Here is a 24,870-nt window from a genome sequence, read left to right on the forward strand (position 1 = left end):
TACCTTTCTTCTTTCTTTGTTATTGCTGTTAGTTTCATATGTAAACATGGGATACCATTTCTTTTTCTATCTGTGATTCTATGATGCATATTTTTGGCATCCTGTCTCCACTGATTGAAAAGCTGCGCCAAGGAGCACTATTTTCAGTCACCAAGTGTTGTCATGCATATAAAACTCAGTGCAGGCAATTGTTTCCTTCAACACAGCAGATCTGCCAGACAAGCCCCGTTGGTAGGAAACCATACAAACCATTGTAAGGAACGTTTACCCTATTTTAATCCTTTTGATTGATTAAACCGTTTTCAACTCATTAATTATAGGGCCAACAAAAAACTTGGGTGACCAAATGTAACAACTGAAAGTTTGTCATTAGGCAGTTTTTCTTACTACTAGTGTTGTTCCATGGCTGCTGCTTCTATTACTATTACTATTACTATTACAAGTGGTTATCTTCAAATTGATGGCACCCTTTTCTTGAACTAGGGACCTAGTTGCCCTAGTGGCCTTTGTAGCGAAGAGCATTGACATCTTGCACAATCAAAGACATCTTTCATAATATGTGCACCTCTGTTTATGTAATAAATACAAGTAGGTCTCGATTTTAATCAGATAAAATTCAAGGCCTGCAGGCGTCCAAAAGCCTGAGGAATCATCCTGTTCTACTCCAAGTTCATTATGGGAGTGCAAGTGCATGTGTGTGTTTTAAAGTTGGTTTAAATTAGGGATACCAACAGATCGGATCTGGAACAGCTAAATACATGGACAGTAGGATCCGGATAGGATTAGTAACAGCCAAAAATTGCAAAAGGACTATCCTGGATTCGACCCATTTGCATCCCTAGTTTAAATGTTGTCATTGAATACAATGAGGGCAGTTGGCTCTGACCAGTATGTATGGTGTAATACAATGTTTTACCGCAATCTCGCGGTTAAGGAAATAACTTAAAATTGTATATCTTAAAAGTAATCTATGGATCTCCTTTTCTTTTTCACCTACTCATCATTTATCATAGGTGTTGGCAGCAAGATACGAAGCATTTAATAGTGCATTCATGTTGATATCATTGTAAAACAACAATAATAGTTCACAAAAACATGGGTGGAAGAAACTTGAGCCATGAATGAAGGGGTAATGATCATTTAAAATCTTAACATGGTGAGGGTGGTAGCGTATGTGGATCTGAAGGCATTGGATATTTTTCATTTTCCCTTTTTTCAGAAGACATTATTTTCAAATGTTCACTAGCGTTATCGAAGATTCTTTACTCATGATTATGGCTTTTTAGAAGAATCTTATCCTATGTCCGGTGGAACTTCTGGAAATATTTCTTCACATAACATTGCATGTGTATAAATACACAGTATGTATACTCCGTTTTTAATCCTGTTCCATAACCCCTAATATGTTAGTCATATTAAAAATTCATTAAAAAAAATGGTTGTATCCCTGTATCCACATCCGTATCTATGTGACAAGCACAAAGTCGATGCACTGTATTTAATTGCCAGTAGCTAGAAAGTACAAATGGGCGTGATTCCATAAACCAAGCCATAGTTTCATCAAAGAGCAACGAATTCCAAATCGCCCCCATTCATACTCATCGTCAGAACTGGCCTATCTATCTCTTTGGGAAGCACAGGTGGAGGCCACATCGGAACTGTTGATGGAAGGTGGCCGCGGTTCTATGATCAGAGGGGCATCTATAAAGAACATCATGTCACCTGGTACCTTCGCTGCACTCGTCCTTTGCTTCTGATAGACAGAAGAAATAATTATAACCATTGGATCAAAAGGAATCAGCTGGTGGCTTCAAGCATTCAAATGACATTTTATTATTTCACGTAGCAAAAATTGAATATGAAAATAAATCAAGGATTTCAGTATTGTTACAATTTTAGATACAAGAAGCAAGCATTTCTAGTTTACAACATTTCTCCTCTTAGAACTGCAGATGATATGTTGCAGGCTGGCCAGCTCCAGCCTAATCTGTATGTGTCATGAATGCTTGCACGTATACGTGTTTTGTACCATCACAAGACGAGTCCTAGCAAGTTCAACTAGCATTTAATCTATTGCAATCATGTCACCCTTATATCGACCAATCCTTGGTAGGAATTCCTTCCAATTCCTGGAACTATGGAGACTGCTGAGGCATTTTCTCAATCATAGTTGGAACACCAAAATCCCAGCCACTCCTACTTTTCGGGACAACGGGGTATATTTTTCGAGCAGCATGAAAATGGACTAAGGTATAAGTGAGGTCCTGCTGGGACTACAGTAATCGCAAGTATTGAAAGTGGCACCATGAGCACCTAATTTCAGAGGATGTACTTGCAGGGTAATGGTGAAGGCAAGATTCACATCAATGGTATTAACTGGGCACGACGCTGTGGAGAGCATTCACAACAATGCCTTGCTCAATAGTGAGCTCCCAAAACTCACAATGTGGATATCCCTCATCATGTCACTGAGATTAGAAGGTGGTACTAATCCACTTGATATGCCAAGCACCTGCCATATCAGGAGCAGTAGACCCTCTCAGGCCTGAAACATCATCCATACTCCAACGCAAAAATATCATCTATATGACAGTTGATTATGGGTTCATAACCTTCTGCTTTCATGTTCAGAATAACTTATCCAACCCTGCATAAATCTCCTCATGCTGTTGGTGGCTTTGATCCCTAGCCATGAAAGAATGCACAACACCGTAGACCTCGATCCAACTCGTTCCAGACTCCTTTCTCAATCCCTTCTCTCATAGCCTTTCTCAAATTGTTTATCCCACCTAGCAGGACATGATAACCAGCTATCCCATTCTCAATCTCAAAAAGCCTGTCTGCAACCAGATTTCCCAACTTCAGCCTCCCATGGATTCGGCAGGCATTAAACAGAGTTCCCCACAATTTTGCATTACTAACCTTCTCTTCCATTTCTCTCACAAAGCCATGAGCCTCCTCCACCATCCCAGCCTTTCCTAACATATCCACAACACACCAACAATGCTCCAAAGATGGGGCTATTCCATAGTCTGGCATTGAATAGAAGATTCTCAGTCCCACCTCGACCAGTCCACTGTGGCTGAATGCAGATAGCACTGCTACAAACATGACATGATCAGGCTTCATACCAGCTTCAAGCATCTCATGAAATAATTCCAGGGCTTTCTGCCCATGGCCATGAAGACCATAACCAGAAATCATGGTTGTGTAAGAAACTGAATTCCTCTTCTGCATCCTATCAAACACCTTGACTTCTGAAGCCACGAGCCCACATTTGGCATACATATTAACTAGTGCCGTGTCAACAAAGATGTTAAGTGCATGGCGGATCGGGCAGGAATGAAGCTCCTTCCCACAACATACAGTGGCAGTTGTATTGCATGCTGGGAGAATTGAAGCTAGTGTCACAGAATTGGCTTTCTGTTTCTGCTCTAGCATATCTTGAAAAACTTTGAAAGCCTCAGCGCTCAGTCCGTTTTGTGTATACCCAGCGATCATAACATTCCACAGCACCTGATCCTTCAGTGTTACTCTTTCAAAGACTTCGCAAGCAGTTTCAACACATCCAGATTTCATATACATGTCAACAAGATAACTTTCCACCCACTCAAAATATATTCCATGCCTGAAGAATGAAGATATAACCATGACTCCGATTACCCATTCTTGGATCACCCAGATTTGAACTTATAGACACCAAAAGAACCATAGTTACTGAATAAACAATGAAACCCAGCTTTAGCATCTCATGAATAAGTTTGATAGCCTCCATATTCAATCCATTCTGCACATAAGCAGAAATCATGGTATTCCAAGAAACAAGATCCTTATCAGTCATTTTACTGAAAAGATCGCATACGATTTCCAAACTGTTACATCGTGAATACATCTCTAAAAGTGCATTTGACACGATAAAAGGCACATCCACTGAAGTTTTCAAAGCATATGAACGAATTTGTGGACAAAATTCTGACTGCTGCAACTGAGAGACAACCATAACAGCACCAAGGACAGTAACAGCATCAGGCCTCTGATCTGAGATCAGCAGTTGCAAGAAAAGATCAAGAGCTTCATCAGGATGGTCATTCTGAATATATCCACTGACCATAGAATTCCAGATTTCTGTGTTCCTCTCGGGCACCAAGTCAAAAACCCTTCTAGCCGAGTCAAAGTCTGAGATGCCAAAGTACAGGCAGATAAGTGAACTAACTGCAAACGGATCATGGGTATAGTTTGGCCCTAACTTTAACAGCAAACCATGAAAGGCAGATGATCCTCGCCAGTCTCCAAGCTGTGCAACAGATGGAAACACGTTAACGAAGCTAAGGACAGTTCCCTTGATTCCACTCTCAAGCATGGGTCTGAAGTGTTTCACTGCTTCAAATGGTCGATCCGTCCGAAAATATCAAGAGATAATAATGTTCCATGTCACTGCGTTTCTCCTAAGCATTCTATCAAATAACAGATTGACAACTCGAAGTCTGGTACATTTTGGAGACATGCTGACAATCACGGCCAATTTCCCCCTAGGCACCTCACCAAATGATCGGCTAACCATGTTTTCTCTCATTTTTCTCGCAAACCTTTCCTTCGTTCGACCATGAAACCATTGGCCCACACCAACCGTCTCATAGCTCGTCTCTGTGCCAGTGAGAAGATCAGATCCTTCTCTCTGAGGCATTTCAACAAACGGTTGATGGACATCGACAGAGACTGAGCAATTCGAATCAACCGCATCAAACTGCAGCCCAACCTTCTCCTCCCCAAATATCTCGCCGTTGATTTGAGCACAACCCACAATGCCATTTCCCATAAACATCGGATTTCTATGAGGAAATTCGTCAAACGGTTGGAATGCAAGAGAATAGCTCAAACAATTAGCATACATATCAAGCAAGGAGTTGCACAGAATCCTGGTGGGCTTCAAACGGCTGCGAATTACGTGACAATGGACGGCTCTCCCAGCCCTGAGATCTCGTAAATCCGAGCAGGCCTTTAGCGCCGAAGAATACGTATAAACCCCTTGTTTTCTGCCGGAATTCTCCTTCATCCGGTGATAGAACAGGGAACCCGTTGCAGATGAAGCCCACGAACATGGTGTTCCACAGGACTGTGTTTGGCTTCGTTATACTGTCGAACAGTTGGTGTGCAGCTTCCGGCCGTCCATCTTTGCAGAGCTGGCTCAGTCGAGATCGAACGGATGGTTTCGGTTTGGCACTTTTCTCATTGTCGCTTTCGATCGGTGGGTCGGATTGAGTCGATAGAGTACGTTGGGTTCCTGGCCTTCGAGAATGTATCGAAGATGATGGTGGTGGCGGTGACGACGAGTTGCATGGAGGAGGGAAGACGAGGGAAGCCATCAAAGGCTGCTGCTACTTCTTCCTCCACTTGGGTTTCATCTTCCAAAAGAGAAGCTCTCTCTCTCTCTCTCTCTCTCTCTAATATTATCAGCTTTGCTGGTGCACGTCACCTTGTTTTGGGACGTTGCAGGTTCAAAACCTACTGGTATAGTTGTATAACTGGTAGGGATACGCCTAACCCCAGCTTGCCTTAAAAAAAAAATACCGGAAACATTTGAAAATATATGATTCCTTATTTTATGGAGCCCGTGTCACACATAAAATGTCAAGATATTTTCAGAATATCGCCTAGTTTAAAATATCGTTTTATTAACGATATGAAAGGTACTCTCTATTTTTTTTTATAGCCTTTATATTTTCGTGTTCTCAATGTTTAGTTTTGTTGGTGCATTTAAATTTGGTGATAGGTTCAGATTTCAAGGAATAAAAAATCAAAGGTGCTGACCCCTTCATCCCAGATACGACTTTGATCGGGTGTGCAGCTGCCTTTGGGCTCCTAAGGGCTCGAGTGTTCGTGACCTTGTGTAAAATTACTTAAAAAGACCAAAACCTATCTGAAAAATGCATCAATTTGCCCAATCAAATTCTAAAATATGCATTTAATGCCTAAACTATACAATAGCAAACAAATATCATGATTATCATAACAACTAAAAGGTGAAGGAAAACCATTTGAAGCCAATCTTTCAAGGGTGCCCATTTGAACAAAGTGCCACATGGGGAGATAGAGTTTGATAATGGCGATTGAGACTGTTGTTGTTGTAGTTGTACAATGTACAGGCTTGTTCACGGAATAAACCAATTTTTTTTTTTTGAAAGGCAAGCTGCCCCTACCAGTTATACACCATTGGGTTTTGAACCTACACCGTCCCAACACATGGTGACGTGCACTAACTGCTCCTACCAGACAAGCGGAGCCCCGTTGGGTGTCATGGAATAACCCTATTGAGCCAGCCATCTCATCTTATTGGACGCACACCATTGGTAATGCACCATCACTACATCAGATTCAAAACTATCTCACAAAGAAGCTGACTTGTAGGCGAACTCAGTACTAGGGATACAAATGGGTCAGATTCAGGAAGAAGGTTTTGCAATTTTTTTGCTGTTTCAGATTGGATGGGAACCACCCCCAGGAAGCGGATCAGGTCATGCTGAACATGAGCTTTTTTGCTCATGCCAACATCGTGGCCGTTTTGTATTTTAAAAAGTCTAAAAGTCAACGGAACAGTTATATGCTACGTGGCATTCATCCAAAATGCAAACAGACGGCCACGATGTTTGCATGAGCAAAAAGCTCATGTTCAGCATGACCTGATCTGCTTCCCCCACCCCCATGTATTTAATTAGCTGTTCTAGGTCTTACCCATTTGCATTTCGATACCGGTACGAAACACAAACATGCACATATTTTTAACATAGCGTTAATCGATAAAAAATATGTTTTTAATATTTTAATATTAAAAATTATATTTATTATGAAGATATTATATAAAATCAAAATAATGTTGGACGTGTCATGACATGTACTACGTGTGATATTGTGCTTCCTAAACACAGAGCACAAAAAAATGTATTTCGAGGTTTCAAAGGCTTGATGGATTTTTTTTTATATAATCAAACTGGGGTTAGGTGAGTCCGGGTGCAATATGATTGCACAAAATTGTGTTCATTAAACAGTCCATCGCCTCCATCAGGTCTCGGGTCCCACACCTGACAGGTCTTGTCCCAAGATGGATGGTGATCAGGTGCTTAATGCATAAATATTTGTGCAATGATCTTTTTACGGGTTAGGCAGACCCCTACCCTATCTGTTGGGTTGGGTACCGGGTCTGCCCATGATGGGCGAGATTCAGACTCGGACCACCATTTGAGAAGGGGGCGGTTTGAAAACCGTCCATTATCCCCACTTCTAGGGTTTAATCCTGATGTGCGTGAAGAGAGAAAAAAATTAAGTGTGTGAGACACAGAAAGAAAAAAGGCTGGGCCTTTGTGTGCTTCAGTGGGAGGATTGTATACGCTGGTACTTGAGAGAAATCTCAACAAAATTGTGTATTGTGTATTTAAGTGAGAGATCTCAATAGAGAGATCTGTACACAGTGAAAAGAAAGAGTAAGAAAAGAAGACAGTGTATCTTTGTGGTGAATCAACTTAGTGAGCACTTGGATCGTGGATCTGTCATTCTCTCCAAGTGAGGGCGCACATCTGCTGAGCAAAACGAGCATAGACGATCATCTTATGCTTCCGCTTCGACGAAAAGGTATGTATTGAATCCTTCACTATCAGTTCATTAAGAAGTAAACTGTGTACAAAAAAATCACCTCTGAAAAAAACAAAAAACAAATAGAGGATGTCAGTCTTGGGGCTGTTCTTTTCATGTGTTACTCACACCCCTCTAGCAAACTTAGGTAAAGTTTTTCCCAAAAAATGAGCTTTACAAATGTTTTCTTTTGCAAGCTGGGGTTAGGCTACCAGCTTTTATTAGGTCATCAATAATAAAGGGGTAGTCCTTCCAGTCTTTTGGGATTCTCAACTTTGCAGCATAAGCAAGATGTTTAATAATGTGATTTGACTGTATACATGGCTTCTGTACAAGTATATTGTCTAAGCTATACACAAAATTCTTAACATTTTAAGGAATCTCATTTCCCTGAGCTCTATCTTCAATTTTCTTTTCAGACTATTTACCAGGTTAAGCCTACCTGATTCCAAAATCACTCTTGATCCCGGTGGGAGAAGACCAAAAAAAGTGGGCCAACCCTTCCATTCTTCGTCCGACAGAAAGCTGGTCATTGAGTAGCATCCTGCATGTAGAAAGTGGCCCATGTGTGTGTTGGATGGTGAAACCATAGTGACAATTAACATGGAAAAATCTGCATACATGCACCAAAATCCATTCCTTCCTTGAGCAATTGGTTTTCATTCTTCTTCTCGTCCTCAAATATTTGTTTGTTTTTATATCATTAAAAATTTTGGATGATGGCCTAGATCATGATATCAATCTGTTTGCTTTTATAATTACGGTGCTCGTCACCTGTTATACAAGCTGAGACCGAGAAGATATATATATATATATATATATATATATATATATATATATATATATATATATATATATATATATATATATATATATATATATATATATATATATATATATATATATACATCCACATGAACCTGCTGTGCATGTAATGCCGCAGACTGTGGTGTCTGCTGCACAACAGAAGTTTTCTGTTGTCTTGAGCAGACACAACAGTTGCTGCACCAGAAGAGGTGCAACAGACTGGGTTAGCCTGGCCCAGTTGGTCTACTGGTCCACGGTGACCAGCATGGTGTGACCTTGTTGGTGCACCTAGGTTAAGACTGTAGTAAGCTGCAGCCGCAGCCCCGCTGCAGTCCCAACAAAACATTATATATATACAGTTAAATTTTCTGTTATAATGTTTGCCTATGACTGTTGTGGAAAAAGAAAATTTAATATATGTTGGTGGGTTTTACATGTTGATTAGAACCCATACAAATTGGGAACCGATCGTGTTAAATATTCGTAACTCTTATTTTATGAGGAGTTTTTACGAACAATTTGTGGGGTGTGAAAAGTGACGAATAAGGGTATTCATAAAAAAATGAGCTTGGAACTCAACCTGAAGATATCAGGGTGGTTCCTGCTTAATTGGACCCTTATCTGAATACGGGTTGAATTAACTAAGCGAAGCATGGACTTTTGATTTTAATGAAATAAATGAGCTTACATGTTAACATGCAATTGTACTATGATGTTTTTTTAAATGCATGTTCTAAATTTTTATAAAGCATGTCATTTGAATATGTTATTATTGCATGCCATTAATTGAACACTATTACTAAATTGCAAAGGCATGTTGATTGAAGTGTGTGGCATATGGCATTTTGGAGTTGAATGATGTTATTCATATTCAATGCCTAAGATGAATGTATAAATGATGTGAATGTTTTACAATTAACATGCATGGCATGAAAGTGATAATGACATTGAATCATACATTAAGGTGTACAAAATGAAGGCACAAATCTTTAAAATAGATTCATTATGTATCTGCATGAAAAGCAATATGACTAATGTAATTAAAGAACAAAGAATGAACATTAATTTTATTGATGCTTACAATGAGAGGATAAGTGATACTTTTCGTTTCATGAAACTAAGTTGTAAGCACGAAAGAGTACTTCTCCCCAATCATGAAGATAGGTAAAACCTCAACAATAACCACAAGGTGGCAGATAAAGATCTCATAACTCAAGTCTGATATATAAGGATAGAAGTATTGAGAGCTTTCTCTCGACAATATCGCTTCTCCCCCAAGACCAGTGATAGGGTTAAGCCACAACTTGTTTGAAAATACCCCGCCTGGCCTGATCCAAGTTTAACATGTGTTAGTATATGTACATTAACGTAGTTATGTCATACATCATTCAAAAAGAAAACTTAAATAAATAAAGTTAAAATCACGCATGTATGAAAAAATTATTGTTTCATATTAGTAAGTGCATGCATTATTTATCTGCTCATGCATAAAGTTATTTTTATTTCTAAAGTTTATTTATTTTATGCAATTATGATCCTGCATAGATTTAATATTTGTTCGAAATATATTTGTGATTGGAAGCATGTTTGAAATGATTATCTGCCTAAATAAATATTTAAAGTAAATAAAACATGCCTCATGAATTACTAACTTCTATTAGGACTCAATGAGTCTGACCCCAAAATTACATACATGTATCGATTGAGGATGTCTTGCGATGGCAGGATGTTGCGGTGGGTCGAGAGCCAAACTGTTTTCTTTCTTAGGCATTTTTTAAATCGACATTAATTTATTTTCTTGGACATTCTATGGACTTTGATGTTATTTTAAATTCATGGGACTGATTTAAGTTATTTATTTTATTGATAAATTCAATTTAATTCAGTTGTATGGTTTGATTGTTTTGTAACCCACTCAGTCTTTTTAACCGATATTTTTAGCAAATGTTTTTTTCTGTGATTTTCAAACTATATTAAAAAAAATTATCATAATTTTTGGGTTAAAATTTTGGGCATTACACTACCACCCATCTCACCTCTGACAAGCACTCAGATCCGGTGACCCATCACCAATTCCTAACCTCTTTCATCTTCCATATTGCTTCTACTCTCTGTTCCACTTTCTTCTCTCTCATGGCTTGCATCTTCGGTGACAGATCAACTTCCATCTGGCAAACTCACAGTCACTACAACCTCCATTCGACACAAGCTCCATTTTTGCCTCCTGTAAGAGTTTTGATCGGCTATGGCTGAAAAAAGAGGTGAGAAAGAAAAATCAAGAAGAATAAACATACACACAAAGAGAGAGATGTACCTATTGGAGTGGCCTCCGACCGCCATTTGGCCAGCTCCAACCGTGGTTGTGGTGGTGGGTTTGTGAATGAGGGGATGGTGTAGGGACAAGGGTGTAGGAAAAAAATGAAAGAGGTAGTCATTTTTTCATGCTACAACAACAAGCGATCTTTTTTTTTTTTGGAAAACTTCTCATATCAAAATTCCCATAAGCAAAACTTTCTTTTCTTATGATAGTTTTTCTCGCTTCTAAACGTGCCTTAAATGAATGGTATTTAGAGAAAAAAACTTTTAAAAAAAATGACATCTAAAGAACGCCTGATAAAATGAACGGTAGACAAAGGGAAACAATGGTGTTTGGATTTTGGAATTTGGAATGCCATTCATTCACATGGAAGAGCAGCATCAAAAGACCCCTGATGGCTATCATAGGGACACGTGATTTTGGTGGTGTCCCCTTGGTGATACAAGAGGACATGCAGATGAAGATACTATAAAAAATAATTATTTAAATATTTTTAATACTTGAAATATTATTTAAGTTAAAAATATTTTTTAACAATAAAATATCAAAAAATAGTTTTGAACGTGCAACGTCCCACCACAAGGAGACGTGCACTGACAGCTCCTACGTACCAACCATGGGGAGAGCACCCTTTGGTGCTAAGCTGAACTCTTACCTAGTCTGAATCACTGCAAGCGTGTTTGCAAGTGAGAAAGCATACTTGTGTCTCTAAGAAAGTGGTTGAGGTTTGTTTATTGAGAGTAAAACGATGAGAAATTTGCAAAACTTCATGTTCATTTGGGTCATCTTGTCATGGGAAAATGAAGTGTCATGTTCCGCAAGTTTTGCTTACGTGTCCATAACTATGCCAATAAATGTATATACGTGGTCTAACTTAGTCATTTTACTAATTAAAAAGAACCAACATTTTGGTGCCTAATCTAAAAAAAAAACTGTGTTTCTGAAATTTCTAATATAGGGCTTTTATTTTTATAAAAACTACCTAAAATAGACAAACTATTAGTTCTGATTAAATCTCAAATTAAATTGAAGCAAATGACAATAATACCTTCAAATCCCTAAAATATTTACACCTCTTTTTTAGAAAGTTAAATAAGCATTTGTAAACCCTAGAAGGTCAGATAGAAAGATCAAAAGGATCATGTTTGAGGGTTAATTCGACTGTATGAATGAGTTAGAAATTATAGGTGTGGAATGTGTCGGTCGGACCGATCGGACATCATAGATGGATTCAGCACAGTACAAGTGATTGGAACCAACTTTTAAATCGTGTTTGTCAAACGGATATGTTTTTATGAGCTGAGAAATATCATACTTTGTAAGCTGTTTATTTTCTAAGCTCATTAAATCATGTCTATTTGTCCAAATTGGACCATCCAAAATATGATTCTTACTAACTTAACCATGTAGATCACACCCCTAAGGTTAGTCTCATAAAAAAGAAACTCACTCAGACATCATAGTGACCTGAACATATATGCATATAATATATAGAGAGAGAGATTTATTAACCCCACAGTAATGTCTCTGTTGGATAGTTTTCAAGAAACTTATATAGCATTTTTATCAAAAAGTTAAACCACAGCAATGTCTCTGTTGCAACTGTATCATAGTGGTTGCCTCACTTTTGTCATTGACTATATGCTGTTAAACCTTATTAGCAATGCAAGTGCTAAATTCAGATGCCTTATTTCCTTTATGAAGGCATCTTCTCATCTTAAATCTGTTGTTAACCTTTCATGTCTCTCAAATTTAAATTAGCATTTTGATTTTTACACTATACTCTTGTAGGTTTATTTTGACTTCGGGAAGAGATTCCGAGTGGAGTTTGATGATTTGTTTGTTGAGGGCTTCATTTCTGCTGTTGAAATTGGGCTGGGTCTTTCCGGGGGCGCTGCAGTATCCTTCATTTCCTGAAAAGATGGGGGAAGTATCCTGGTATTGGTGAGTTTCAGGTATCAGTTTTTATGGCTAGTTCTTTGTATATCTCTACATTATCCCTTATGCTGTGAGTTTGAATGAAAAACATGCCATAAAATGATTGTTAAGATGTGCTTCTAATATATATATATATATATATATATATATATATATATATATATATATATATGTGTGTGTGTGTGTGTGTCCTTATTTATGTAAACCAAAATACTCATAAGGGGTATTTCAATCATTTACTTTGTAATACAAGTCAACCCATTAATTAGGGGTTAACTATAAGATTTTTATTTTATATTTTTTTATATTTTGTATTTTTGATGTAATCGATTGGGACAGCTCCAACTAGCTGTTGGAGCTGCTACCAACGGTCACAAATGTGACCATCTATGTCATAAAAATTCTCACCCAATAGGGTGTCGCACTAGTGTCGATGCGATGCAATGTGACGTGGGTGCGACACCTCGTATGGTCAACTACACCCAAGGTCATATCTATCCAAAATAGATTCAATCAACTCTGACCGAGTCTATTTTAGACAAAAAAAAACCTATGAAAGGGATCCCTCAAGCCTCTCATTAAAAAAAATATGGGGGTTACCTCAACACCCCCGCCTTCCTGTAACCCCGCACCGGCACCTATGTGAAATAGGTGACCCTCCCTATCTCTCTCATTTGTTATAAATAGGGCCTTAAGCCCTTGTATATTTTAAATGCTTTCTTAAGCATTTGTGTAATACAAAAGCATTTATTTTCTTCTCCTAATCCTTGTGTAGGTGTGTGGATTGATCAATTGGTGTTTTTTGTGTGTTGGTTGTGTTCTTATAAGTTCATAAGAGACACTTGTTTGCTTTTGTTGTTACTTCATTACGTGGTATCAGAGTTTGGTGCTCTTAAGTTGTGATTCATTCAGAAAGGCTAAGAGAAGGATCGAGAGATTGGTGGAGCATTGGTTTGTGAGATCATTGCATTGGAAAGGGCACCATCAAAGTTCTCTTCATCAAAATTCTTTCTACATTTCTCTCTCTCTCTCATTATTATAAAAATGGATGATAAAAGAGAAGTGATTGTCCCCATGAGACTTAATGATACTAACTATGTGATGTGGGCATCCATAGTAAAACATAAAATATGAAAAAAAAGTCTATGAATTTTGGTTGATGGCACCGAAAGAGAGCTTAAACTTATATTTTTCAAGATGAAAAATTGAAAAAAAAGTGGCTTTTCAAGGAGAAAATATGTCTAAGGCCATCACCAAATATGATAAGAAATGAAAAGAATGGAGGATGGGTCATTCCAAGATAATTGGATGGTTCATCAATATTGTTGACATCAAAAAATGGTCTAACTTAACAAAATTTAATTTTTCTAGTGATGCATGAAAATATCTTGAAGATATGTATAGTCTCAAGGATATTGCTCACATATGCAATGTGCAAAATAAGGTAAGGACTATAACCCAAGGAAATATGAGCATTAAGAAATATTACAATGCCCTATCTCTTTTTTGGGATGAATTGACTCTTCTAGAGCCAAAATGGCATTGCCCTCAAGATATAAAACTTCGTAAAAAATAAATTAGAACAAAGCATTTCTATCAATTTGTTAATGAGCTTAGACTCAGATTTGAAAGAAACAAATTGACCCCCTTTTTCATAGTGGAGGTGTACCTACTATAGTTCAAACTCTTGAAGAATTAACTATGAAGAAAAATAGGTTGAAAAAATCATCATCTTCAAAGGATGAAAAATTCATGTTTGCTATGTCAAAGTTCAAAAATCACACAAAGAGTTATAGGCCGCCTTTGGAAGATATTCCAATGATTATGGAAGAAGTCAAAATGATAAATGGGGTGATCATGAATACAAGAAGAGTGATAAACTAATATATTACCATTGGTATGAGCTGAGTCACACAAAAAATTTTTGCCCTAAAAGAAGGAAAGATAACAAAGAGATGATAAGAAGGTAGCTTCGGTGGGACCATTTTTTGAAAGAAATGATATAGACGATTCTAAATGCACCAACTTATTATCTTTAGTATAACTCATGGAGGCACTATAATCAATGTTTAAAAAACAAGTTTCTTCCTTATCAAGTGTGGCCGTATCCACAAACATTGACCCCGATAAGACTTCTTGGATTTTTTATTTTGGTGCTTCTTTTCATATGACCCCAAATGACTCCATATTATTTGAGTGTCATACTAACCCAAATGATTGTTATGTTTCAATCACACATAAAACTTTCTTAAAAATTAAAGGTTTTGAGTTTTTTAAAAAACAATAATCTTTTTTTGTACCAAATATTAGAGTAGTACCAAAATTGAATTTAAACATCTTATACGTTTCTCGAGTTAGTGATGCATCTTATTTTGGTTCGGCCTCTGGGTGTTCTCTCGGTTATTACACTGTCCTTTTTAGATCTCAGTTTTAGTTAGTCACTCAGGTTATTAAAATAATAGCATAATAAACCCTCAAGTGATCGCTTCTATTATGGTTGCCTTAGCCTACGAGTACCCGAATGAGTATAAATAGAGAAACAAAATATTTATATTTGAGCAGATTATTGTCATGTTGATTTTGTACTGTAATATGCTTGATAATCAAAATGTTAAGTTGTGGTTATATACATGTTCTGAATCATTTTTACATAAATTTACTTGTCATATCTTGTGTATTTAATGGTATCATGATATGGATTACTTTACTTGCATTTAAAATGGCATATGATTATGCATCATTGGTACACTTATCACATGCACTAATAGATTGAATCTACTGAGACTTGTGAAGTCTAACCCACCTATATTATACATTTTTAGGTCAAGAGTAAGCTAACTAGAGCGGTTGCGGGATGTTGGGAGCGGCGCCAAGAACCATTAGTTTTCGTGTTCTTGGGATATCACTTACATTTATTCATTTTATTAAGACTCGTTTGTAGGCAATATATTTATTTGATGATTAATTTAAGTTGAGTGATGAAATGGTATCGATAGATCCAAACACTTATACCACTCCCCCCCTAGAATTTTAACCGAAGCTTAAATTATTATTTTCATTGTATTTATGATATAAAAACAAAATAGAAAAAAAAATTGTTGTCTTTTCTAGTTAAATTTTGAGGTGTTACAGTGAGAGACTGAGGATCATACAACTATAACAATTTCTCAAAACCCTCTCTCATGTCTCTGTGTACATTGTGCACACATGCATAGAAGCATCTTTGGCAATTAATTTGGTGTTCTTGAATCATTTTTGTGTGTCATCCAGAATTACATCATAATGTACATCTTCTGTAGCATAGTCTTTTGCTTCTATGCAGCATTATGGAACTATACTAATCTGATTTCATCTGCAAACTTTCTTATTTCCTAAATATTATAATTTTATCTTTTTTGGTACCATTAGAAGATTGATTGGTGAATGAATCTGATTTTTTTTTCCAGTGTTATGACAAGTATTTGCAGCAGAGTCTGCAGAAGACTGCAAATTTGCAAGGGCATCCAATGTGGGGTAGAGGACCTGACAATGCTGGCCAATATAATTTGAAGCCTTATGAGACCAGATTCTTTCATGATAGGGGTGATTATGATATCTATTATGGGCATTTTTTCATCAATTGGTACTCACAAACTTTAGTAAATCATGTTGATCATGTACTCTTTCCGACTAAACTGGTGTTTGAAGATACAGAGATAATTGTGAAGGTTTGTTTGAGATTTTTGAATCATATATGGTTAGTGTTCAAAAATTAGCAAACATTTTTGTCACAGGTCATCTGAGTCTGCTCCCCTATGTCTGAGCAAGGATTGATTCATTTAGGCCCTTGTCTAAACAAGTGGTGGAGTTTAGTGAGATACTCAAGGAACTAGGTTTGAGTTTGTTAACAATAATCAAGGAGGTCAAGATTATAATCTTATCCGAGATATGCATGGCGATATTCCTGGAGATACGCATGATACTCTAGTTATCACGAATTAGAGAATATCCCATAAAGAAGGAAGCATGCTAATTAATAAAGGCAGATAATTGTCTTATCGTCTCCCATGATTATAGAAAATCAGTTGCCCATGATTATAGGAAATTAGTTGCCCAATATCGTGGGAGACTCTCCTTGTACATATATTATCGTATTGCCATTGTTGAAAATACATATGAAGAAAGAGAGAGCCAGAGAGTGCTCATTACCTTCATGGACTTAGGTTCTACCAAAAGAACTGAACCACGTAAAGATTGTGTCTTCTCCTTGTGTGTTTGTTTTTACTCCTTCATACTCTGTTTTTCTTCATGGTATCAGAGTAGTAGGATACCTCTATTATCGTGTGATTGGAGGCTTTGTTCTTCAAGATAACTCAGCAAGGTTCTTCTGTCATATACCCATATTCGGCTACCTTGAATATTTCAAACTTCGTCTCACTGAAGCTCAATCACACCAATTTCTTGTTGTGGAAGACCCACATCTTAGCTCTCATAGAAAGCCAAGATATGCAGGGGTTCATCACTGGTGAAAGTCCTATGCCTAGTCCTACCATTGATGTCCTAACAGCACAGATGTTGTAAAATCAAAGGTAGCAAGTCCAAGTTACATCTTATGGAAGAAGTCAGATCGTCTGCTCAAGGGCGGGATCACAGCCACATTATCTGAATTTGACTTGGGTTTAATTGTTGGAATCGAAACTTCCAAAGAAATATGAGACATGTTGATCGATTCATTTGCATAGGATTCTTAGGAAAGGGAGTTTTGTCTCATTCAACAACTATCTACTAAAAAAAAGGATCAGACTCGCTGAATGATTATATTTGGAAATTCAAAGGCCTCTGTGATGATTTGACCACCATTGGAAAGCCGGTTGAAGACAAAATTAAGGTATTTTGGCTTCTTCAAGGGCTCGGGTAGGGTTATGAGCAGTTTGTCACTAGTATGCTCAAACCACTGGTGCCATCATATCGTGATATTGTTCCGTTGCTGGAAAGTCATGAAACCATAACCAATCTCGAAAGCAATTTTGTCATCTCATCAAATCAAATGGCGTATTTCGGTAATTGTAGCAACTATAATAATAAGTTCAACAAAAATAAGAACAATTATTTCAAGTTTTCATCAAAAGAAAAGGGGTTCAATCAAGGAAAAAATAATCAAATAAAAAGCAAGCCTCATCAAAGTGATCAAAAGCAAAAAGACATCAGCAATCAGACCAGAGGCTACAACGGAGGAAAATTCTATGGCATGACATGTCAAATTGTGAAAATATCTCCAATAAGATACTAATTAGTTTGTGCTAGCTCCTGGTGATAGATGCAGCTAGGTTGCTCTTCCCGATTTGCTCCATTCATTCATATGTATTTGTTATAAAGTCGTAGATATTGATTTGGTGGAAGCTTGTTCTGATGCATCGTCTGCAATGAAGGAATTATTCCTGATCTTTACCCGATTCCTACAACCATTCTACAGTGTGAAATATAATAACTTGCGTATGCATCAGTTATAGCAGCTAAATCAAGGTATGCAGCCTTCAGAATGCTTACGCATAAGCTTGTAGATGTAATATCTTCTAACCGCTGCAATCTTCTTTCTGATTAATTGCTCCTCTTTTGTAGTACTACTTCAATGTAATGGCTTTCAAGCATGCTTCGATGCAAATGTTAGCCAATTACCATTACGATCCTTAACAGTTGATTAGATGACCTAGACTTTCCTTTGTATTGGTTGGAATTGAAGAAGTTTGGGAATACTGATAATGTGAAGTCTCGAATATTTTTTAATTGCAGTAGCATATTTTGAATTGAAGGAAGTTTATGGGCCTGTTTGGATGACATTTTTTTGACAAACTTTAATAGATTCATTTTTTAAAATAGATTTACCGATAAAAAGTAATTCAAACCAACTTTTTGCATACAATCAAATTGGTTCCACTCGTCCCCTATGTTATCCCTATCTTTGTACCCCTTGGGATTTTATTGATGCAAGTTGTTTTAAAGTTATCCTCATCTTCATACCCCTTAGGTTCTTCCAATATATATGAGTGACTCTGTTGTTGTAGCTCTTTACAAATTTTGTTTTAAAGTTGTTTCTAACCACATGATCTATCAATAGCTGGTGGTTGAAATAGATACACATTATCTACAAGATTTTTCATCATTTCATCCTTGTACATCACTTTCGATCGTGGCTTACACCAACCATACAATGTGTCCCTCCGTTAACAACTCTAAAAACCAACAACTCACAATAAACTACAATACTCTTACAACCAACTTTTATTCAATGCCCGTGCACAATTAACCCCAACCAATCCAATAGAGATAAATATTGACAAAATCACCAAATATTGACAAGCAACAGACAAAAATAAATAATTATATATGAAAATCCTTAAAGATTGTAAACCTTAAATGATAAATGAGAAAAAAATATAATGCAACTTTAATAGCTAACTAGAGAAGTGGAGGAGAAGAATACTACAACCTTGCACGAGGTGAAGTAAACAACTTTCACGAGAATTGTCGGAAGGGTTGGGGTTCTAGAGGGAAAAGGATTGGGTTTATTGCTCTTTTCAAATACAAGTGAGAAAAGGATAAAAAAAACTAAATGTGCATTTAAATGAGATAAATTTTTATAAGAAAAAATGAATTTTGAAATATAGGTGTGATGTGAATAAGAAATTTCACAATATTGAACTTTCTCAAGAAAAAAGAATTTCGCAATACTTTTCTTGATTTCGTGATTTCGCAAATTATCGAACTTTCACAAATTTTATGATTTTTGTAGGTAATTGCGCAAACACACAAAACTCATCACGAGTTTTATAAATTGTTTGAAATTTGGCAAACTTTTTTTAAAATTGCAACTTCATATGTGACTTTCTTGATGAGTTTTGTGTTGTATTATTTTAGTGTCATGATGTGCAAAAATCAGAAATTCACACTTGCAAGGGGTAACAGAATCAAGGAAAATTAAGACCCTGCAATATTGTTCATTCAGCAGATTTGGTAAATTGTGGGACATTTTTTTAAAACACATTTTTTGTGTACAGAACCATCATTTTTCGCTCATAAAATGCATGCACCGTAATAACTAGCCATGGGGCATGGTTCAGTGACTCCACACCAATTAGTTTTTGAAAATTCAACCAACCTACATTGATGGTGCTCATTATCACTACAGGGAGATTATGATCGGAATCACCGGGGTTGGGACTCGATTTAAGATGGTCCCTGCTATTGCCAGGTGGTAGATGCAGCTGAGTCGCTCTTCCCAATTTGCTTCATTCAATCGTGTATTTCTTATAGAAGTGGTTGATTTAGAGGAAGTTTTTTATGCTAATTATGTTCAAGGAATGAAGCATTCCTGATCTTCATCCCAAAGTCCTATAATCACTTCGGGTTTAGTGCGGACCCAGGTGGAACTAGACCCATGCTTGATTGGAGATTATGATACCAAGTCCACCCAGGTCCAATCAGACCCGTCATAATAAGCTCGCTATGGTTGATTAGTTGACCTAGACTGTCAACTTTGGATTGGTTGAAATTGAAAGGTCTCTGAAAATTCTATTTGCAATATCATATTGTGAGTTGAAGGACTATCTATTTTGCCAAAACTTGTTCTTTGGATGATGGGAGTTAACCCGAAAAGGATGTAGTCTCATTGATGCAAATGGAGATACTTGTTGGCTTTTCCCTGGGAAACTAAGGCTATGTTTGAGAATTAGTGGCTGGGATGTGTAGAAATTTTTGGATTGGGATATGCATAGCGAGGGAGGAGAGAAGCAAATGGTGAGTTAGGAAAACAGCCTCCATCAAGAGGGATCAGATTTCTCACCTTATATTTTGATCGTATTGTATTGGGATAAATAGTCCACTCTTGGTGTAGCCATTTTCATCCTAGTGTTTATTATATTTTAATATATATTTAATATATTTTAATGCATAAGTTTTATGCTTTTCATGAGCTATGCGGCCACCATTTTGTGGCTCTTAGGATTCCAATTGTAACACTAGATTCATTATCTAAATCCAATATCTCTCACTTGGCTATATGGGACAAACAACAATATTATATCATGATCGTTGCATTATGTATTGCATATAACACTTCATGACAAAAACATGCACCAAATGAATCTGCACAATTTCTTTGGTATATCAATGATGTTTTTCAAACTTGCTATGTTTTTTTTTTTACAGTCATGTGGGTTTTTCATTATTCATTTTCAAGTATGAGGTTTTCATACATGCTATGAGTTATTTTTAACAGAGTAATGTGGATCTTTTCATCATTCATATTTAAGTATAAGGTTTTCGCATATGCTATGAATTATTTTTCATATAACTATGTGCATTTTTTTTCATTTTCAAGTATGATGTTTTTCATACATGTTATAAGTTATTTTTCACATAATCATGGGGTCTTTTCATTACCATATGAACCATTCTTTCCACATATCGTAAAGATTTAGTCATGTCATCATCCTTTCATGTACTTATTTTACATAACTATATAAGTTTTTCATCATGTCACAATTTAAATCATGACCATTAATATGCAATATCATATTCAAACCAATACTTCATATTATGAGTCTTACTTTCTTAATAAAATATGAGGTTTTTATGGCTTTTTCATGACTATCCTATAGGACATCATCATGTTCGCATGCACGCTAGTGAAGTACTATGAATTTTCATCAGTTCATGAATCCATGATAAAAATATGATTTGCTAAATATAGCAAATACTCACTTTTGAAAAATTTTACCATAGTCAGCACTCTCACTATCCATGTGCATCATCTTCATGCAACATGCTTTCACTCTTATTGGATCACCACCTGATCATTTTGGATCAATATATCCATATCCAAATAGACATAAAAATATAAATACCACCAAGTTTCATATCATGCATAAAACTTCTAAAACATGAAAATATCTCTTTATGTATTCATACAAACCATAAGGAGCATGATTTATGATAATTATTTATTATCATATCTTAATAAATATTCACATGCATGTACAAAATTATAATTCAGCTCTTACTTTTCTAATGTATTGAAATTAAGAAATATTTGCATTAGGAGCAATATACGATAAAAGTAAAGCATAAGTCCTCATATCCATATTCAAATTGGATATGCACCATATCTATATTTAATGAGAGTTATCATTTTTTGTCTCAATACCACTTAGATATGAAAAATGTTATAAGTCTTCATTTTTTAAGGCTTTAATATTATCAAATATAATAATAAGCAATTAAACCACAAACTTGTGAACATATAAGTTCATATCTATTATCGGTTTCACACAAAAACTATATTCATATCCAAAACTGAATTGAAATGTTATCATCAAGTCCAATAGGATCCATAGTAAAAAAATTTGTTCTCATGCAAGCTTAAGCAAATCCATGGATCACAAAAATTTTGACTGAAATCCAAATACATATCCTTAGGTTCTAAATTCAAATGGATTCATGCAGCATATTTAGCATTATATTTTTCGAATTCATCATTTGATTCATCTAATAAGAGGACCCAATAAAAAACCATCCAAAATTATATATGCATCAAACCATATTTATATTCATTTAGAACCACAACATATTCATATTATAATACGACCAAACAACCATATCCATAAGCACATGTAATGCAATAATATAAAACTTCTTAGATCTTATATGGATCAAACTCACTTGTATCGTGTACAAATTTCATTCAGACTATAACTAGGTTCAGTTCAATGGTGTTTTCTGGATCCAAAAATATTCAACTGGATTTATTCATATTCATAAAAGTTTAACTAAGTCCAATATATTTTATCAGATCCAACCAGGTTTATTAGAATACTTGTTCTAACCCAATCCAACCTGCTCTTATGTTAACTTTATTGAACCATAGTATAGATCTAATTTAACTTGATCAACCAAAAAAACTAGATCAATACTAGGTCATTTCATATCCATATATTAATAGGACTCAAACATGAACAAAATATAAAGCATATCAACATAGTATATATGCTACGATCTAAATCCATCATAAAATTTGGACCCATGCAATCAAAAGATCCAAATAAAATAGATTTAAATGTCTTTGTCAAAAAATAAAGCATCAAGAGGTATTCAACAAACTAGAAACACTTTTTTGCAAAAACAAAAATGTTAGAGGACGTTTTGGGCATGAACAACAAACCAAAATACTAAAACAAAATTTTCAAAACTTGTAAAGTTAAATAGAAAAGATCCAGGCACTTTTCTATAATTTCAAAAAGTTTGAAAGCATGCTTTGGGAGAAAACACTGATAAGAACAAGCATGTTTTTGGAATTTATCAAAAACAGAATCGAGTTCTCAAAAAGAAATTACTAAAACAATAAAGGACTAAATAAAAAAATAACACAATAAATAATTAAAATATGAAATATAAAAATGGATTCTCGATTCATCGAGAACCCTAACCCCCCCTTTTCATTGTTTTTATGTTTTTCTTTTTTCTTTTTGTAGCTTCCTTCGGCAGCCATTGCTTCTTCTGGCATGGAGGTCCGACAGAGGGGCTTCCTCCACCTCCTCTGCTCCCTTCGACATTGGCAACAAGGAAGCCTGGTTCAGGCGACTGCCTAGCAGAGTTTTTTTTTTCGCTCACTAGACAGACCGAAGGAGGAGACCACTGCTTCCCTTTGGCACTAATCACAACTAACTGATGGATAGCCATGTCGATCGATCGGTAGCCTCCTGAAAAAGGGATGTCACATCCTCCACCTGAGTCCTTCTGGCGCAGGGCACGATCGATCTGGCGAGGATAGCCTCTACCGTGTAGCCGCCTTGCTCAAGTAGCACCACCCATGGTAACTGATATTCCGATGAGGGTTCCTTGCAAAGGGTGTTTTCCCGTTCACAGTGACGAAAGAGTTCCTGGTGATGGGTGCTTTTCCTTTCACCTTTTTTTTAATCTCCTCTTTCAACAATGAGCACCGCCAGAAGCCTTCTTCCGAAGGTGTCATGTGATTGAGTGATGCCTCCATCAAAAACTCAAGCTAAAGGTTGAAGTCGTCGATCACCTTGCTAAAGCTATCGCTTGTTGATGAGAACCCTGGCCCATTGACACCCTTGTTTATATCAAGGTAGAAATTAGGCTCCACACTCCTCCAACAAAGATGGCATCGGATGATTCGGCATAGCAATAGGGCACTCAAGTAATGAGTGAAAACTGATTGAAAAACGAGTATAACTATTGTCATAATATTTTTGTTTATGTAATATAAAAGTATGAGTTTTGTGGCATATTCTTAATTACAAAATATTTAATATTTTGCATTGTTCTTGTGAGATATGCATGCAATATTATCTATGATTCTATATTAGTTGATGTTTGATGATGTCTTATATGGCTCATAGAGACATAAATGCTTCATATAGTGGTTGTATTTTGTACAATTCATCATTGTTTCATGTTATATGATATTTTTAAAAGTTTTGCTAATTTTTTCTTGATTTTTTTATATTTTTTTAATATTTTTATTAAAAATTTATGATATGATACAATATGATGTGATGTTACTTTGTGCCCGACCAACATGGGTAACGATATGATACTTACAACCTTAATTACTTCCATTGCTACATGAATAACGATAAAGTTAGATAAGTGAATGGGGAGATCTTGGAAGATTTGGGAAATGTGTTGAGTCCATTTAAGCTTTGCATGTATCATCATATATAACATGCATTGGGAAAAGTTTTACAATTCTTAGGGCTTTTTATTGATAAAAAAGAAAAAAGAAAATTTACTTCAACCAATATGCTCCCTTGCATGACCATATATAACTTTGAAATAGCACTAGGAAAGGATGAAAATTTGTTAGTAGGAAGCTGCAAAGAGAATTAATAAGTCGCCTTTAACCTTCAATTTGGCTTGAGCTATATATATATATATGAATTTTCTATTAACTTTGTTGTTTTTTGCCTAAACTTTCAAATGAGATATAGATGTTATTCCCCAAAACAGTGTGGATAGCAATCATGTAAATAACTAAAGCAAATTGATTAAAGTCAGAACTTGTAAGAGTTGATTTTTTTTATGACAAGGAACCCTTGCCAAAGTGAGTGGAGCTCCATGACCACTATGCCTTACGTGGCCTAACTTTGAAAGCTACGAACACATTTGTGTGCCAACAGGATTTGATC

At 36.1% G+C, this 24,870-nt stretch overlaps 1 protein-coding gene across 1 annotated transcript; it reads right to left on the reverse strand.

Moving 5' to 3' along the window:
• Window positions 1–2,474: 2,474 nt before the first annotated feature.
• On the reverse strand, window positions 2,475–4,822 carry LOC149845204 (pentatricopeptide repeat-containing protein At3g22150, chloroplastic-like). The gene is made up of 4 exons (XM_089987194.1): window positions 4,559–4,822; window positions 3,664–4,294; window positions 2,718–3,545; window positions 2,475–2,545 (listed from the first exon to the last, which is right to left on the reverse strand). The coding sequence occupies exons 1-4, from the start codon at window positions 4,820–4,822 to the stop codon at window positions 2,475–2,477; spliced, it is 1,794 nt and encodes a 597-aa protein (XP_089843320.1).
• Between the last annotated feature and the right edge of the window lie 20,048 nt (window positions 4,823–24,870).

This window comes from Nuphar pumila, chromosome 2 (assembly GCF_984573655.1).
Source record: "Nuphar pumila chromosome 2, dmNupPumi1.hap1.1, whole genome shotgun sequence".
In the NCBI taxonomy this organism is placed as follows: domain Eukaryota; kingdom Viridiplantae; phylum Streptophyta; class Magnoliopsida; order Nymphaeales; family Nymphaeaceae; genus Nuphar; species Nuphar pumila.